The sequence below is a fragment of the Saccostrea cucullata genome, unplaced genomic scaffold (assembly GCF_032062105.1).
Source record: "Saccostrea cucullata isolate Sc308-1 unplaced genomic scaffold, CSIRO_AGI_Scuc_v1 ctg1335, whole genome shotgun sequence".
Lineage (NCBI taxonomy): Eukaryota > Metazoa > Mollusca > Bivalvia > Ostreida > Ostreidae > Saccostrea > Saccostrea cuccullata.
The window spans coordinates 94604-112500 of NW_026928438.1; the positions used below are offsets into that span (position 1 = coordinate 94604).

Here is a 17897-nt window from a genome sequence, read left to right on the forward strand (position 1 = left end):
CATACTTATTTTTCTTTAATTAAGGAAAAGCTTCAACATCTGAAGTCAAATAAAGTATCTTCACTTCGTCGGAAGGTGAAGGTAAAAAGAAACAAATGACAAATTTTAATTGCTTACTGAATTGTTGAAGAGTATCAAGTTTGCATCACTACAATATTAACAATGAAAAATGTCGTGGAGAGGCTCAGAAAATCCGTTTTAAGATCAATTTTAATAACAATTATAAACACAGACCTAAATTTAGAAAATGTAAAGTTGGAAAAGCCAAGATTAAAGAAGGATAAGCAAAAATAAAAGTCAAAATCATAAATTTTAAAATTGAAAATGCCAAGAAGCCAAATTTGAAATGGGAAATATTAATTTTGAAAAATATTACATGGCATATTATACCCTCACTATTGATTTGAATGGGTATACAATACATAACACAGGGTTATTTTTACTCTTTCACAATGATGTTGTCTTCTTTGAATTAGTCCTGTCTTAAATCCATAAAATTTTGTAGAGGGCGAAAGGAACGAAAATAAAGCGGAGTTGAAATTTTATCTGTATACAGTTTTATGAGTTACGCATTGATTCTTAACTAATAAGAAGGGCACAATTGCTAGTTTTCATTTGTTATTTTTAAATGAAATAAAAACAATAAACATGGCTATTTTGTTGAAGAAACGAAGGGAAACACTATCAATTTGTAAATCCAAAAATAAAATGAGATTTTCTATTTTTCTCTATATTCTATTTTTTTTTTATCATAATTTTTATTCTACCTTCTTTTTCATAGCAATCTACCCTATATCTATTTTATTTCCTTCCTGGATGAAATTAAAGATTTCATTTCGGATTATTTTTGCAATTTTTGCTTCCGTTTAAATTTTTAATCTTCATTAACTCTCTTCTACCATCTTTTTTACATATCATTTCTTAATTTTCGGAAGGCAGACTTTACAGTTGATCGAGATTTTACTATTCAGCCTTATGTTTTCCGTTTGAACATTTTAGTCATCTAATCTTTTAAAATCAATCCTATTTTACGATGTTAAATAAAAAAGTCACAGAATAATCATAGTGAAGTGAGTTTAGGATTAAAATCTTTTAAAATTGAATCTTTTCTTTAAGTTGTCCTATCTACTGCAAAATATGCAGAATGCTAATATTTTTCTTTTCTTAATTTGAATTTTTAAAATTCTCTTCCTCTCTGACACGTTTTATGAAATACACGTGTGAGACGTCAAAGTTCATGTTCCTATTAAATTCTCATCAGTTAAACAGAAAGAGAGAGAAAAGGGAGAATGAATGAAGTTTACAAATGAGCTGTATTACATGTGTATTGTTCCACACTGCATTTTGGTATACTAACAGGACAAACTATGGATAAGTCAAAGACTGAGATAGAGTATTTCCAATAAAGAAAAAAAAAACTTTTTCTTTATCAAATCATTTCAGATTTACATAAAGACTGCAAGGAACTACATGATATGGGTAGAAGAACGTCTGGGGTCTACAGTATCTATCCTAATTGGGATTTACTCCATAATAAGAAATCAGTACAAGTGTACTGTGATATGGATACAGCTGGGGGAGGTTGGACTGTAAGTAAAGAAAGTTAGAATTAAACATTGCTGATACTTTGATCATATTGAATAAAGTGTACGTTAAAAAGACCCAGAATGATTAGAAGAGTTTACAGAAATATTTCTTAAATCTCTATTCAGTCTTAATTCTTCTGTGGAGTTTTTCAGTGCAAATTTGAGTATTCAAATTAGACAAATATTTCAAAACATTTACTTCTACATTTTATGAATTCAACACACAAATTTGGATTAATTGTAATATGAAATATTAAATATAGGTAATACAAAATAGAGTTGATGGCAAGGTAAATTTCAGCAGAAGATGGCAAGACTATAAGTTTGGATTTGGGGATGTGTTGACGAGCTACTGGATAGGTGATATACTTTCTTAATGAATCTTAATTTTGATATAATTATGTGTATGAATGCAGTCTACTCTAAGCACGGTCTCAGTTAACATTTTTCAAGAAAATTATTTAATGTTTAGATCATAATTGCATTTGAATTTAGATAAATTCAAAATTGATATTTTGTAAATAGAGAGCTTTTAATTATCATCAAGAAATCTTTATATATATTATTTTTCTTCAAATAAATAAAAAAAAATGTAACAGGGAATGACGTCATACATGAGCTGACAAAGAATAACAGCAGTTCGCTGTATGTGAGCATTACAGGCAAGGATGGCACCACCCGTTATATACAGTATGACACATTCTCTATATCCGGAGAAGATGACGATTACAGATTGTACATCGCTGGAAACGCATTAGGAACATTAGGTCTGAAGAGGCATTTTATTTCTAAAATGAGATCATTGATAATATTAAGAGTCTGGATTCTTATCATATGCTAGTATATGTATTTCATAATATATTATAAACATTCTGTCAACTTTCTCGAGTGAACAAAAAAGAAAAAAGAAAAAAAAGAAAGAAAGTGGTAATATACTTTCGACAAGAATCAATTAAAGTAATTCACTCAATAAGTTTCATTTCAAGCTATAAGTATGTGGTAAGATTGAAACCAAATACGAAATATTAGATATTAATCACGTATATGCAATTTTTTTCATAGTTATTACCATATAATTAGTAAGTCTTTTTTTCAGAATTTTGAGTGTTATATAATTGTTTAAAACATACAAGATATCAATATTTCTTATTTTGCATAAATTTACAGACGATAGGATGAGATACGGTACGACCGACAACATAAACGGGATGAAGTTTTCTACCTATGACAAAGACAATGACCTCGATTCAAGTAACTGTACCGATATGATGGGTGTAGGAGGATGGTGGTTCAACGCTTGTAATGACGCCTACCTTAACGGACAGTATCCACCTGGAAAGTGGGAACAACCTTGGTTTCGTACATTTAATAAAGGATCACAGATTTCCAGTACAAGGATGATGATTAAGAGAAAATGATTTAGCATTCTTTAAAGTTTAGAGAGAATCAACTAAATTGTTGCGCATAATGTTCCATTAATTGAAACACCAGTCTGTATAAAATGATTTTTTAAAATAATGTATTAAATAGCATCAGTGCAAGCATCTTGAGTGAAGCAAAATTATTAAAAAGCATTAGTTCGCACATATGAGGTTGGTTAATACATCATTTTTTTTAAATTGATAAAGAAAATTGTAACAACACTTTAAAATCAAAAATTTTCTTGGGTACAACTTTTTTAAGTCTGAGAAAAAAATGGTATGCAGGGATTTGATCTCTTGGTTTGAGAAGTGTTGAGTAATTAATGCATATTAAAATTTACATTTTGTGGTGGTCATGAATTTGTAGATCTCTCCATGCTTGAAAAAAAAACGAAAATTAAATTGACACGAAAATGACACATTAATTTGTTGAAAATAATTCCAAAATTTATTATATCAAATCTAATTTGTTTGAACAAGTTCTAAAGAATTTTATGCAAGGAAAATGTTTACATGTGTTTAGCACATGTAAAACACGTACAAAGGGCACACATGTATATTGCTTTTATTTTTACCCATGTTGATGCTTTGTACTTTTTATATGGACTTTTGATTTCAATTCATTTCTTTATTTCCTCATATGAAAATCAACAACTCGTTGTTTCAGATTTAAATATATTTTTTTAGGTCCTAAATAGGCTACACTTAATAAATTAAGAATACTTTTTATAGCTATTTTGGAATTTGTTTTCACAAGTTTAATTCGTTTACAAAAATGAAATTCACTATAAGGAATTGAACAAATTACCTGTAAATATGAAGAATATCATTATGATACCAAATTTATTACATTTTAACAGTGAAATACTGTAATTTATCCATTGAATAAAAGTAATATCCTATCACAGTGTGAAAGGATATCAAAATGATATCCTGTTACAGTGTGAAAGAATATCAGAAAAGCGGGAATACTCTCGATTTTCCTTCCCTTAACCAAGACTGTTGTAAAAATACTCCTTAACCTGTTATAAGATGGAGAACGAGTTCATAAACAGTCTGTCATAAAATAAAACAGCGAAAGTTCCCAAATTATGTTGCTGAAATTCATGTTTACAATGTTTTTCACTAATATAGCAGAGACGTCTTAACCGCTCAACTATGACATCATGTAGCCTAAGACTGCATTACAAAAAAAGACGTAAGCAAAGGGAAAATCAAAGAAAATGTAATAAACAGAAAATTCAATGTTTTGTAGATGAATATGGAATTTATTTCACTCGTGAGACAGGATTTTTTTTATATTTTCACTCGTGCTTCGCACTCGTGAAAATATCAAATAATCATGTCCCACTTGTGAAATAAATTCCATATTCAACAACAAAACATTGAATATCCTCTATATATAAAGATCTTTCATAAATAAATGAAAATAATAATATTCGATAGAAATTGAAGTTAAAATAATTTTGAAAGTGGCTCTCTGAAGTTATACGATCGATTAATAGTCTATAATAACTTATGCTTATGGATATTATCCTGTAGAAGTCATTTATATGACCATAAGATTTCAAAAAGTATTAACTAAAGATAAAACTTGATGTGAAATGGTTGACATGTTAAATACATGGAATTATTGAAAATGAATGAGATCAACCAATATCGTTGGAAAAGTTAAAAAAAAAAACCAAAATCTGCATAACTGGATAATATCATTGTTGTTGATTTAATTACAAGTACTTCGGTTACATAAAATTATATTAAATAGTACAAATTTAATGTTTGATTTTATCATAATCACGTCTAAAACCATAATTTACCATACGAAAGACCTTCGAAACTAAAATAATATCGTATTTATTTTAGTGATAACTTTGACATTTTGGTAAACATTCTGTCTCTTTTGTGGTAACTTTTAACATTTTAATTAACTTCTGTTAATGTGACTTAGTTATGACATTTATTTTATTTATTTAGGCGAGTACCGCGCTCACTTTTGAAAACTTTTTTTCCCAATTATTTGAATCAAGTGAGAAAGATTCTAACATTTTGTAAATGCTTTTGTAATCTTATTCCTGAATGACGTATTCTTAAAATCAACTCATCTACAATCTGGGTATGAATACACAGATTCGATCAAAATTACTTGTCTCATCAGACAGTTTCAAGGTCACGATACCTCGTGGTCGTGCTGTCCATATACGTATTTGCTTTTGTAATACTTCTCTTTTTCTCATGTTAATTTTTTTATTTTCTATTTATTTGACGTTATGTTTTGTCTACTGGGTAAAATAATTTATGTATATTTTTTCTAGACACTAATGTCATTACCGTTTATTTGCTGTTAAATAAAGATATAAAATATTAATGTGAACCTGTTTTCAGAATTCTGCTGGGTTACATTTACTTTAATAAACTGGAGTAAATTATAGTTAACTCGAGGTCACTTAGTTATTTTAATTAGGATAATCTGTGTGCAGATACTCACTTCCATTCCGATCTTAGGATATACTTTCGAGGCGAGGACCATCAAACATCTCTCTCTCTCTCTCTCTCTCTCTCTCTCTCTCTCTCTCTCTCATTCAATTCTTTGTTTTTATTTGTAAATGTGTATATGTATATGTTATCTTCATCCCATTTAACCTATCAATAAACCTGAAAAATACACGTTATCAGTCTAGACATGTGAATGAGAGCATGTGTTCTATTTAAGCATCTATCTTCAATTCATGACGAAACAATCAAGTGACTATGCAATTATACAAATACGAGGGTTGATCCAAAAGTAATGTCACTGCGTCAATATATTTAATATTTGGCGTCATATTATCAAATATTTTATACCAAAAGATGCATAAAAATAAATCTAATCAAACTTGAAATTTTCATTGAATAATGTTTAATTAAATTAATTTTATAGAGTTTAAAATATTAAACATAAGGGGTGTCGCCGCGTCACAAGTTAACGTCACGTTTTAAAGTGTAAATTCTTAGAAAGAGGAAAGACAAACGCATTAAAAAGCATCTATAAAAGCATCTTATCACCCAATATTTTTAAAAGACAAAATTTTTCGACATTTTCTAGCATTAAGTTAAAAATAAAATGACGTCATTGCTTTTTGATAATAAACATTGTTGTTTTAATCTGCTGTATTGAACAAAGGAGATGTCGAAATGGAGAATAACCGCTGAAACGAGCTGTGATGCATTTTTGCTACAAAATGGGGAAATCGCCCGTAGAAACAGTTACGATGATTAATCAGACATACAGAGGAGATAATATAAATAAAAGACTTGTTTATAAATGGTTTCAGCGATTTTAGCGGGTCATGGGTCACTGAATGATCAGCAAAGGACAGAAAGACCGAATAAGGGAGGTCGGACGGAAACGTTCACTTGTGTCTGGCGGTGTCCAAAAATAAAGACGGTTAGACAGTTACAGCGATATGAGAAACTTTAAGTTTGTCTTATGGTACTATTCAAGAATTTTGACAGAAGACTAAATTATATATAGAATGAGTGTACAATGGGCGCCAATAATTCTTATAAAAAGATGTGTGAATGTGTTAGTAAATCTCAAATATTTGTATACGAAACAAAGGGTAAGCGTTCAAGTATATGACAGCGCGTATCCGTCAAATGACGTTATTTAGGTGCGGCGACTACCGTAATTGCACTTTGTATATAATTCGATATTTTAAAAAGTATAAATCATTTTAATTTGAATTTTTCAGGACTGATTTGTAATAAATATAGCTTCGATCATGTATAATTTCGTTGATTTACGTCGTCTAGTAGAAATTTTATCGAGGTTGTGACATTACTTTTGGATCAACCCTCGTAACATGTATTTTCAAGGCAAGTAACCATACTTTATTCAGTTTAGAGTGGGATATTATACAGTTAAAGTATATCATTGAGGGAGTTAGCAAGATTCCAGTTCCCCAAGACCAGGACTATTTCCCGAGGCGTACCCGAGGGAAATAGTCCTGGTTGAGAAGAACTGGAATCTTGCTAACTCCTCAATGATATACTTTAACTGTTTTATTATACCGATACAAATTTGAATTGTTAAGATAACATTTTTTTTTTTAAATTTAATTTACAGATAAACTAATCATTATTCTCATAACTAAGTAAAATCACAATATATATTTATTGAAAAACTAGAGGATTACGGATAACCGCGAATTAGCATAATAGCTTTCAAGGGAAGGATTAGCTCAAAAAAAAACTAACGCACGAGGATTAGTATGACTAGCTTTCGAAGGAGGGATAAGCTGAAAAAAACTAACGCACGAGGATTAGTATGACTAGCTTTCGAAGGAGGGATAAGCTCAAAAAAACTAACGCACGAGGATTAGTATGACTAGCTTTCGAAGGAGGGATAAGCTCAAAAAAACTAACGCAAGAGGATTAGTATGACTAGCTTTCGAAGGAGGGATAAGCTGAAAAAAACTAACGCACGAGGATTAGTATGAATAGCTTTCGAAGGAGGGATAAGCTAAAAAAAAAATAACGCACGAGGATTAGCCGATTTACAGCGAATTCTAGGGATTGTTCACATCTAATCACTTTATAGAGTAAACAATCAGTAGAAGTATAATAATCTATGTTAACTTAATTATAATATTTATTTTTAATTATGATAGCTCTACAAAATAAATTAACTAGGAGAGGTGTCTTTTGGTGCCTTGCTAACTATTCGCATGATTCTTCATCGTATATTACTTTCCTCAACGAAAAAAAATTCATTCTATTGCTAACTACAACCATGTTGTAAATTTTGAATTCACTAGGGGGAGGTAAATTCAAAATTTACACCATGATACTACCGTAATAGTTTATTATAGCTAACTATACTTACTTTTGTATTAATGTTTTACAAGCGCTAATCAAAGTATTTTTTCTATGGATTTCAGTTTGGTATAAATTACGTTTTCAAATTCATACATACACATTTTGCTATATTAAATGGAAATATTAAAATTAATTTACATATATTTTTTTTATTTTACATCGTTGTTATCAAGTTAAAGAGTTTCAGATTAATGTTACAAAGTAATTCAAAGCATCAAAATTTTCATTATAGGTAAGTTAACAATAGTTATCTTTAGTAAAGTATATTTAACTACAAGTATAGTAAAATTTTGCAAGGATAAACAGTGCTACGGACGTAAAAATACAAACACGTTTCCATTGCTTTGATCACTTCTTGCAAGTACAAACATGTACAGGCAATTTTTTTTGTATGAATATGAAATATTAAATTTGCACGTGAAAATTTCAAAAATGTACTAGATAAAAATAGATGAAAAACAGTTTGCACTTATACCGTGCAATAAAATGGTCTATGTATTTTATTATAGGATTTTTTTTTTTAAATTAAACAGTTTCACAATTTATTCTGGTCTTTAGTGACAGAATGTTAACATATAATATGAATATACAAGAATACGTCAACTGATTATTTTTTTAATGCAAACTTTTGAGACAGGGTTCCAAATTGTTCATTTTCGACCACATATCATATTTTCTCAAAAAGAAAATGCTAAGTCAATTCTATAATTAAACTATAAATGTAGTAAAATTGCTGCTATTACAATTTTTGACTGGACAAGGCAAAATCTCAAAGGTTTGCCTTTTAGAATAGAAACAAACTATTCAAACACAAGGGATATTTAACCTCATAAAGGGTTAAAGTAAAGTTGCTTTTTACACGATATCATTTTCTTAAATACAGCAAGAATTATACTATAGACCACCTTTCATTGAAATTAAATAATATATAAAATTTCGTTCTTAATAAGCGAATATGATTTACTTAGGCGTTCATGTTATCAAAGGATTTAAGGAATCACTAAATGTTGCTTAAAATGATGTAAAAAGTAATGAAAACACCAGATATTAATTAAAGACACTAAGATATCTCTCATCATCTCAAACCACGGTCTGGAGTCCGCCTATGTCACTCTCCCGGGGCTGCTTGGTCACAAAAAGCTTCATAATTTTAAATCATCGCGCCGTTTGTGTGACGTCATCATATCTCAGGTTTTATGGTCGATACATTGACCTTGTCAGCAAATACAATTTATCATTGAGTCAAATGCTGACTAACGTTTTTCATACTAATTGTTAGTCCATTATTTATACACTGAAGAGACGACTGATTTTTCCGTTATTTCCCGATCATGACAAGGAGCAAACGCGGTTGTGACCGGTCAGCAGGGGATTCTTACTCCTCCATGTTATCTGATTCCACTTCTGATGTTTTGGAGGTCCGCGTGTTTGCTCTGCTCCTATATTTGTATTGTTTTATGGATTTTTATATTGAAAACTGTTCGTTATCTCCATTTATGTCCTTCTTTATTCACCAATGAAAATGACTCTTTATATTGCAATTGAATTTAACGGTATATGCAGAAATGTTATTTTTCAGCTATTCCTCACTCGCATTGGTTAATATTTTAATGAGCTTCGAAATTTTCTCGTCTCATTTAGCTACAACCAGAATGAAAGAGTACCGAATTTCTGACGATTAATGTCCCTTTTAAGCGAATGCTCCGTAACATATTTTATCCTTTAATTCTTTTAGTTATTGGCCCTATGGTAAGAACAGTCCCAGTATATGAAATAAGTCAACAACCTTCAAACCACGAGGAACACAAAACGAGGTATATTATTGATCAACAAGTTGATGGAACAAGGATATCAGCAGTCTCGTTTCAAGTAATCATTTATTGAGTTATTTGGTGGATACTATGATCTCACCTCTGATGTTTTGGAGTTCTGTGTTTGCTCAGCTTCTATTTTGTATTGTTTTGTGGACTTTGATATTGAATACTGTTCGTTATCTCCATATCCTTCATCCACGAAATTAAAAGGTACATTGAATTGAGAAACGTGTTATTCATTTCATTTGTATAGTCAATGCTTTTGTTCACGAAATTACGTATCCTTAAAATCGTCTGTTGTACAAAATCCACGAAGATTGATGAAACCTTAGTATTAAAGTATATTCATTTTCGTAGAGACGCCAATCATTTCACTGTATTTCAAAGCGTTCATTAGTTCATAATATATTTTTCTTTCTGTTCTGTTCATTAAATGTGATTGATATTAATAAAATATATATGTGAAAGTATAATTAGCAACAGAGCACATAAAAAATTATAAACGGCTCAAGTACATTAAAGTTAAACTTCATCTCCCGATCTTTTAATTTTAAATCATTTTCCCGACCATTTATGAAAGGGTAATTGTTGTAAAAATATTCAGAATTGATTCCATTCTCAAGCTCTTCACACAATATAAGGCAGACATACTGCAATAATAAAGGCTCAAGAAGAGACTGATTAGAAATACAGGCTATGTGTGGACCAGCGTGCGTTCGTAAACAGGACGATGCGCTTTATAAAATTCAGTGTGATTATCAAGATTTACCTGTTCCTGACAGTAGCAGGAATTGTTATATATGCAACCTTCTATATGTGTGGAATAGCAGAAAATACTCGAAAGAGCGTTCCATCAGTTTTGAACAGTTCCATCGAATACGAAATTCGGAGTGTTGACGTAGGTAGCTTAACTGTTACACTTGTGTCTGAAACTGTCGCTAAAGTTGAGGAGAGTCCAGATTTCTGTCCACAGACTCCACTTTATCTAGGTAAGTTAAGGATTTTTTTTTTAATTGTTATTCATTCCTCTTCAAATTCTAGCGTCAGTGAGATTATATTATCAGAGACACATTTTTTTCAGATAAAAATTCTGTTTTTAGCTTTTAAAGATATTTTTAAAACTAAAACCCTGTTTTCATATGTAGTTTATTAGATGTACAACTTCGTTACATAGGATAAAGGTATTTCCTCTGACATTAAGTAACATTATTAGAAATTAAGATTAATTTGATGACGTGATAAATTTTGTCAATTCTGTAGAATAATTCTATAATTGATATTCAACATTTTTTTTTAACGTGAACTTACTTGGTACACCTATACAATGAATATTCTTGTCGAGTTTTTATATCGTTTTCAATAAGATAATTGAACAACGGAAAATATGTTTTATTTCAAATAAGCAATACCAAATTATTCTTTCACTTCAGAGAAAAGATTTTCACGAAAAGTTAACTTTTTATCTTTTATATGATACATGTTATATATTGCTGCGAGTTATTATATGTACATAGCAAGATGTCATCTCGCGAAGATTACAAGGTTGTATAATATAAAATGTCACGTTGTTATCATTAAGTATGTTTTTGTTCGTTCCCTTTCTACAGAAAATCTTCCATCATCAAACTAAGAGTTTTTTTAATGCGTGAATGCGACATTTCAACCAATCTCTTAAAATCACCAGGGATCACTCTTCTGTTTTCACTTTTATACAAAGTATATGCTTATCATAAAATTTTGATGTTACATAAAAATTCTGGAATGGTTATTCCCGAAAGCATAACATAAGCAATTTAGTTCGTATTTCTTCTAAGTTTTAAAACACACAAATTATACAAGGCATATTAAAGATAAAGTGAACAAATAATTGTCTTTTAAACCTTGACACTTGTGTGGTTTCCTCTTAATAATTTTAAAAACCCATGGGTACTCCTTCTGTTTTCTTGGATTTCAAGAGAAAGTTTTCTTTTCTAATTATTGAAAGGATACAGATGCACTACATTTCACAGCAAAATTCTTTATATCGTTTACATTTAACAACTTAAAGCCGCTTGGTCCGATTCTAATCGCTAAAAATATATCTTTGTTTTTCTTTTTGAAAAATAATTGTCCATAAATTATTTCAACTTTTGTCAAATTATATCCCCAAAGTCTTTTTCTTTTTAAAGATATCAAAATTCAAAAGTTAAAAAAATAATTTTTGTTAGGTCACACAAAAAATAATCCTTTGTTTACATTGCGTGAAATCACCTTCGAAAAATAAAATTTATCGCTTACAAGTATAACTCATGAAGAACAGACCCGAGCATATTTTCCACAACAAAGTGTACACAGGCAATATTCTCCCTCTTTACTAAACCCCCTTTTTAAAAAATCTTTAAAAATATCTGATTTTCCTTTATTCTGTAAATATGCATATTAAGATAAAAATTACTATGGATAATATTCAATTAATTTCTTAATTTTTAAAAGATATATCATGACTTAGGATTCTACTAATGGAAAAAAAATACTCGGGTTTGAATTCTCTTCATAATTAGATATAACCAATAAAAGTATTTTTTTTCAAAGGTAACTTCAAAACCTATCTTAACTTCCCGTCAGGAACTGCTGTTTGTCAACAAGGTTTTTGGTCTATGTTTTCCATGTAAGGATTGTTGTAATAAACTATTAAATCAATCTTACAATTAATTTTTATATATTATCTATGTAATGACATACTTTTATTGTTTAAGATAATATGTGCCTGTTTCGGATGAAGCGGCTTTAACATACATTTGAGGGATACCGGTATTGTAAAATTAAGTCATTCTACGGTCAAAGAAACTTTGAGAGAAATTAATTCAATTGTCAATGTTGCACATTGCTTGAGGTATTCAAATTTTGACTCTGTGATTCCTGTGATTCTTTCATAAAACTTTTTTCAAAGACCAATGAAGATGGAAAATGTGAAAGTTAATGACTGTATACTCCCGGATATCAGAACTGTTGGTGTCTTGTAAATTCGTTTTTTGTTATGATTAAATATAAGATAACGAACAGTATACAAACTCAAAAGTTCATTTATTAATACAACATTGGAGCAAACCAGACACGAACCTCCAAATAATCAGTGGTCGGATCAGGTGCCATGGAGGAGTGAGTGTCCCCTGACGACTGCTCGTGTTTTGTTGATATACAATAGGATAGGAGTCTCAGGTATTAATTTAGGTAAGGAGTTTTGTTAGATATAGGAAATGTTAATTTCAAGTTAATATTTATTTATACAAAATTTGCAAAGTAAACTGCTCCTAAAATGATATATACTTCATAAAAGAAATGCATCTTTATTATATACATTGTTTCAAACTGGAAAGTTAATTAGGGTTTCAGGAAAAATAAAACTTAGGTCACAGTACATTTGGGAAACTTTCTTATCTCTCTTGACCCTCTGCCTCTCTCCTTTGTCAAACTAGATCATCCATTCAGAAACGTTATTCTCCCTATCACTCTAACAGATAACCCCTCACAGATACCGCATAAAAGTAGATGCGTGCTCGATAATTATAATCTTTTATTTCCGAATAAATATTCATCTTTTCCTTTAACTTTCTTATAATTGAATTTTGGTCGATATCCGAACATAGATCGCTTTTTCCTCCCGTTGCAGCCTACTTCCTACAACATACGGTCACGACTGATGACAAATAACGGTGGTTCTAAGAGGATGATGTAGCAATCAATAGATGCCTGTTCTAGTAACTGGATTCTAATCAAATTTATTTGATGCATATCTTTTTATAAGGATTCAGTTCCCCCAAAAGTCGGTTGTAATTTGTTTTTGACATCTCATTTCCATTATGAAATGTAATGTTATCTTGGTTTCAATTTATATCGCTTGCTTGATTTTCCTCTGGTCTGACCTTATATTGATTGCTAAGAACAGAGTCGATTTCTGGTAGAAAATACAGAATTGTTCATGCTCTTGCCAGAAATGCTAGTGGTACATATGTAGTCACGGACATCTTTTATTACACTGCTTTAATTTTGGAAATAATTTCAAAAAGATAATTAGATAAATAACTTTATCGATGTTATTTAACTTTTAAAAAAAGAACTAACTAAAGAGAGAATGCAAAAGATAAAATTGCAAGAATGTGCTTGTTTAATGACCATGCATGCATTGGTGCTGAAACCTAACGAAATTTTATTCTGCAAGTCGTAATTATCTCCTGTGACGAAACACATGCATAAAGTAAACAAAACAGTGAAACATTTTAAAGTTATGTTCAATTAAGACGTAGTTTTCCCAGATAAACATTACTGCTTGATTTTAAAGGAATATATCTTCCTTTTGCTTCATTTCAGAGGGGCAGCGGAAATTGGACATGAGACCTTGTTTATTGGCAGAATGCAATATAAAAGCCTCACAGTTTGAGGAAAAATCAATGGATATGTGTAACTTAATGCTGTGTAATAAGTCAGTTTGTGCACAAGTCAAATGTGTGAACTCTACTAATACTTCTTCAATCATTTACACGAATTATATCGTAACACTAAACACTACCTTAGAAGAGTGTCTATATGATAGCAATACAACACTTCAACAGTTTCATAGATTTGGAGGACAATGGAGGCCTTCACAGTGTATTCCTGTACGACATTTAGCCATTGTTATACCATTCAGAGACCGTGAGGAGCACCTGTGTATTCTCCTCAAAAACCTTATACCGATGCTAATGTTGCAATTAACTGAGTTTAGACTTTTTGTCGTAGAACAGGTACCAAGAGTTTGTTTTTATGTGTTAAAAAATGGGGGAAAACTTGATCATTTGTAAATGTATATAGTAAAATATCGTACTCATCTCTGTTAACTGATTCTTAATAATAGTGTATCCTTTCTGCACTTATTTTAGACAGGAAATGGTACATTTAATAAGGGAAGGATAATGAATGCAGGTTTCTTGGAGGCCATGAAGACGTACAATTTTGATTGCGTCATATTTCATGACGTCGATCTTATTCCGGAACATGATGGGAATCTTTACGATTGTGGAGATCATCCGCGCCACCTATCAGTGGCTATTGACAAAATGAGCTACAAGTAGGTAATGATTTTCTGAACCTTTGATGTATTCCAACAGTTCACTTTTATACCTTCTGAAATGCAATATTTCAAATTATTATTCTCCGCCAATGTACGTGTAAGGGTTCTTGGGGAAATGGGCACAAGTACAAGTGTATGGTTAATTTTTTTTTTTTTTTAACTTTATTTTCCATTTTTTATATAAATGATGGTGTTATCAATAAAACTCACAATTGTCCGCCTTTGTATGATTCAGGGGTCGATAGATTTCTACTCTGGAAGGAAAGAGGAAAGGGCTGATATTTATTTTATATATTTACTAAATGAATATTAGAATACTGCTCACGAATCAAAGCAAACCATTTCTAATATTAAGTACTTAATATGATCTTTAGGATAAATGACAGTTGTTTTACCCAAAAATAATCAAAAACTCCCAGTGGAAATCTATTTTTGTCACAATATTTCTTCAATCAAAATTAACTGGCACGGAATTCTTAGTCCAATCAAGGGACAAAAATTTCGTGTCAGCTGATAACATTGTAGAGCATTATCTTCATTGTCACAACTTTTTATACCAACTCGCTTTTTCTCAGTAATTGATAGTTTGCCAATATTGGCTGGCCGTGTAGTCATTCTAGTCAGAGTGTTATCCCACTGGGAAATCATCTTGATAATATTAATATGGACTCTTTATTTTGCTCACACTAAAGGCGACATTTTCCTCCTATGTATTTAAGGAACAATTGTATGAAGATATTATGATGAATTTGATAATTATAATATCAGTATCCTGTTGCTATTTAGAAATTAATAAGACCGTTCCTTATATACTGTTTACCCTTTTATATACTTAAACAATTTAAAACAAATATATCATTTCGTACATTGATTTACCATGTATCTCTCGATACATTCTGCGTAATATATGAATCGATATGTTTTATTCTGTTCATTTTCAGACTAATGTACTCCTTTTTGGTAGGTGGGGTGTTAGGATTTAGGCCAGACCAATTCCGCCGGGTCAATGGATATTCTAATGCTTTTTGGGGTTGGGGCGGCGAGGATGACGATATGGCACTAAGGTGAGAATTTAACGCATGCAGAACTATTGAAGCTTAGATTAAAAAAAATCATTTTAATAATACTGTATACATGTTTATTTCCGCCCTTTTACACCTGCACAAATGTCCCATTACGAATTTTCCCTGTTCTATTTAAAAGATAATGCTGTTTTCTTCTAATTTGCCCTGTTTTAGATTCGCCATTTTTGGATGAGGCTGAAAAGGGCCAATATAAGACGAAGGCAAAAATATCCCTGTGTACTGTACTTTATTTCATCTAAATGACATTCGTTTTGGTTAAATTTTACTTACACAAATGTAGTTGCATATTCAGGTTGATTAGTTTTGGCAAAGTTGAATAATATCGAAACTAAGAGATACATTAGAGTAATTCTGAGAGAAAATTGGAAGTATTCCCAAAAAACAATTCATCCTTAATAATGTGTACATTCTGTGAAATTGTTTCTTACTTATAACAGAAGACTTGTTAGATTTAGTTGAATTTCTTTTATCTATCAACGTCATCACACAATTTTAAATATTTCTAACTACAATGGACATTTTATTTTTACAGGATTGTATACTCCGGACTTAGAATAATGCGTCCACCAGTGACTGTTGCCCGTTATAAAATGTTAACGCATGAAAAGAGAAAACCATGGAGTAAAAGGTTGTATGTTGTTTTTGATATCTTTTTGGTATCCGTCACATTTGCATAATATATTTGTGTCTTTAAGCTGTATTTTAAAGCATTTATAGAAATACCCTATAAATACCGGAATTAATTTTAAAGCTTCTATATTATATTTCAGGATCGCCATGTTGCGGACTTCTAGGCTGAGGATGCGTCAAGATGGAGTAAATAGTGTGTCTTATAAAATTGTTTCCTTCAAGACGTATGCCTACTATACTAAAATAGAAGTTGATGTTGGAAAACAATGAATATTTTTTTTATATTAAAATTATACAGTGTACTTATTTTATGTATTTGCAAGACTCGTCTGACGCTTTGTGGCCAAATAATATTGTTAAGTTGTTTTATCTAGATTTTTATGCAATAAAATTACAAGTCATACAGCATTGTCTCTTCTCATCTGTCAATCTATCATTCCATATTTTTTTTCTCGCAGTGCTGGTAAATATTTAACAGCTTTATGTAATATTTTTCTATATTTCTTTATATTTTGATTATAACAACTTAACCCAATTCTTGAATTGCGGGCTTATATGACCATACAGAAGATAGGTTAATTTAGCTATGATTGTATTGTGAATTCAGAATTCAAGTTCTAGCTTGTATGTTTTTTTTCATCAAAATTTATAACCCTTAGACTTCAAGCAATCCACTTTTTTCTGAATTATTTTACTTTGCTTATAGAAAATCAGCTGATTTTAAACGCATTTCTTTTTGTTGTTAGCTTACAGATCAAGTTTAAGTTCCTTGTCGATTAAACCTTTAACAAGTTTTTAAAAACTATATTTTTATGCATGACCACTCACAGAAACAGAACTTACAATTAATAGTGCATACTTGCTATTCTATGTCACTTGATCTCACCTTTGATTTTTCAGAGTATGTGTTTGACCTGCTTTTATATCATCTGGAAAAAGGTCTATTTTGAGGACAGCCGTGTATGAATCTTATGTTCTACAATTTGTCTTTAAAATGTCCGTCAAATTTTGATCTTATAATTAGTTGGATCGGCAAAACGTCATATTATTGGCCATAAAATTTGAACACTGTTGACTTCAAATATTTTTCACTAGTATGACCAAATTTAGACACTATCATACATGAAGATGGAAAGTGACTTTGTGAATCAAAACACCTATATACGAGGGCTGTTCGAAAATTATTCAGACATTGTGCATATCTTGCTTTCCAATGAACGTCTTTCGGTGAAAATTTGCATATACGTTTGACATACACTAAGAATCAATAAAAGCAAGAAATATTTTACAAATATTAAATATTTTCTCTACAATGGTACATGTATATACATGCGTCGATAGTAGGGGTACCCGGAGTAGTCACGAAATCATATATTGAAAATACAAAACACCAACGTTCTAACTCTTCGTGGACCCAT

General features: G+C 30.6%; 2 protein-coding genes across 3 annotated transcripts; both read left to right on the forward strand.

The window, feature by feature from the left end:
* Positions 1 to 1425: 1425 nt before the first annotated feature.
* On the forward strand, positions 1426 to 5440 carry LOC134277577 (fibroleukin-like). Of its 2 annotated transcripts, XR_009994279.1 has the most exons (5): positions 1426 to 1589; positions 1850 to 1946; positions 2186 to 2353; positions 2754 to 3866; positions 4416 to 5440. XR_009994279.1 is itself a non-coding variant. In XM_062759902.1 (4 exons), the coding sequence occupies exons 1-4, from the start codon at positions 1476 to 1478 to the stop codon at positions 3002 to 3004; spliced, it is 630 nt and encodes a 209-aa protein (XP_062615886.1). In that variant the 5' UTR covers positions 1426 to 1475; the 3' UTR covers positions 3005 to 5440. The 2 variants fall into 2 exon arrangements, 1 of the variants encoding a protein (XP_062615886.1); XM_062759902.1 differs by having other exon boundaries at positions 2754 to 5440.
* Positions 5441 to 10282: 4842 nt separating this feature from the next.
* On the forward strand, positions 10283 to 16754 carry LOC134277565 (beta-1,4-galactosyltransferase 4-like). The gene is made up of 6 exons (XM_062759891.1): positions 10283 to 10667; positions 14026 to 14438; positions 14574 to 14761; positions 15706 to 15828; positions 16382 to 16477; positions 16620 to 16754. The coding sequence occupies exons 1-6, from the start codon at positions 10409 to 10411 to the stop codon at positions 16747 to 16749; spliced, it is 1209 nt and encodes a 402-aa protein (XP_062615875.1). The 5' UTR covers positions 10283 to 10408; the 3' UTR covers positions 16750 to 16754.
* The last annotated feature ends 1143 nt before the right edge of the window (positions 16755 to 17897 follow it).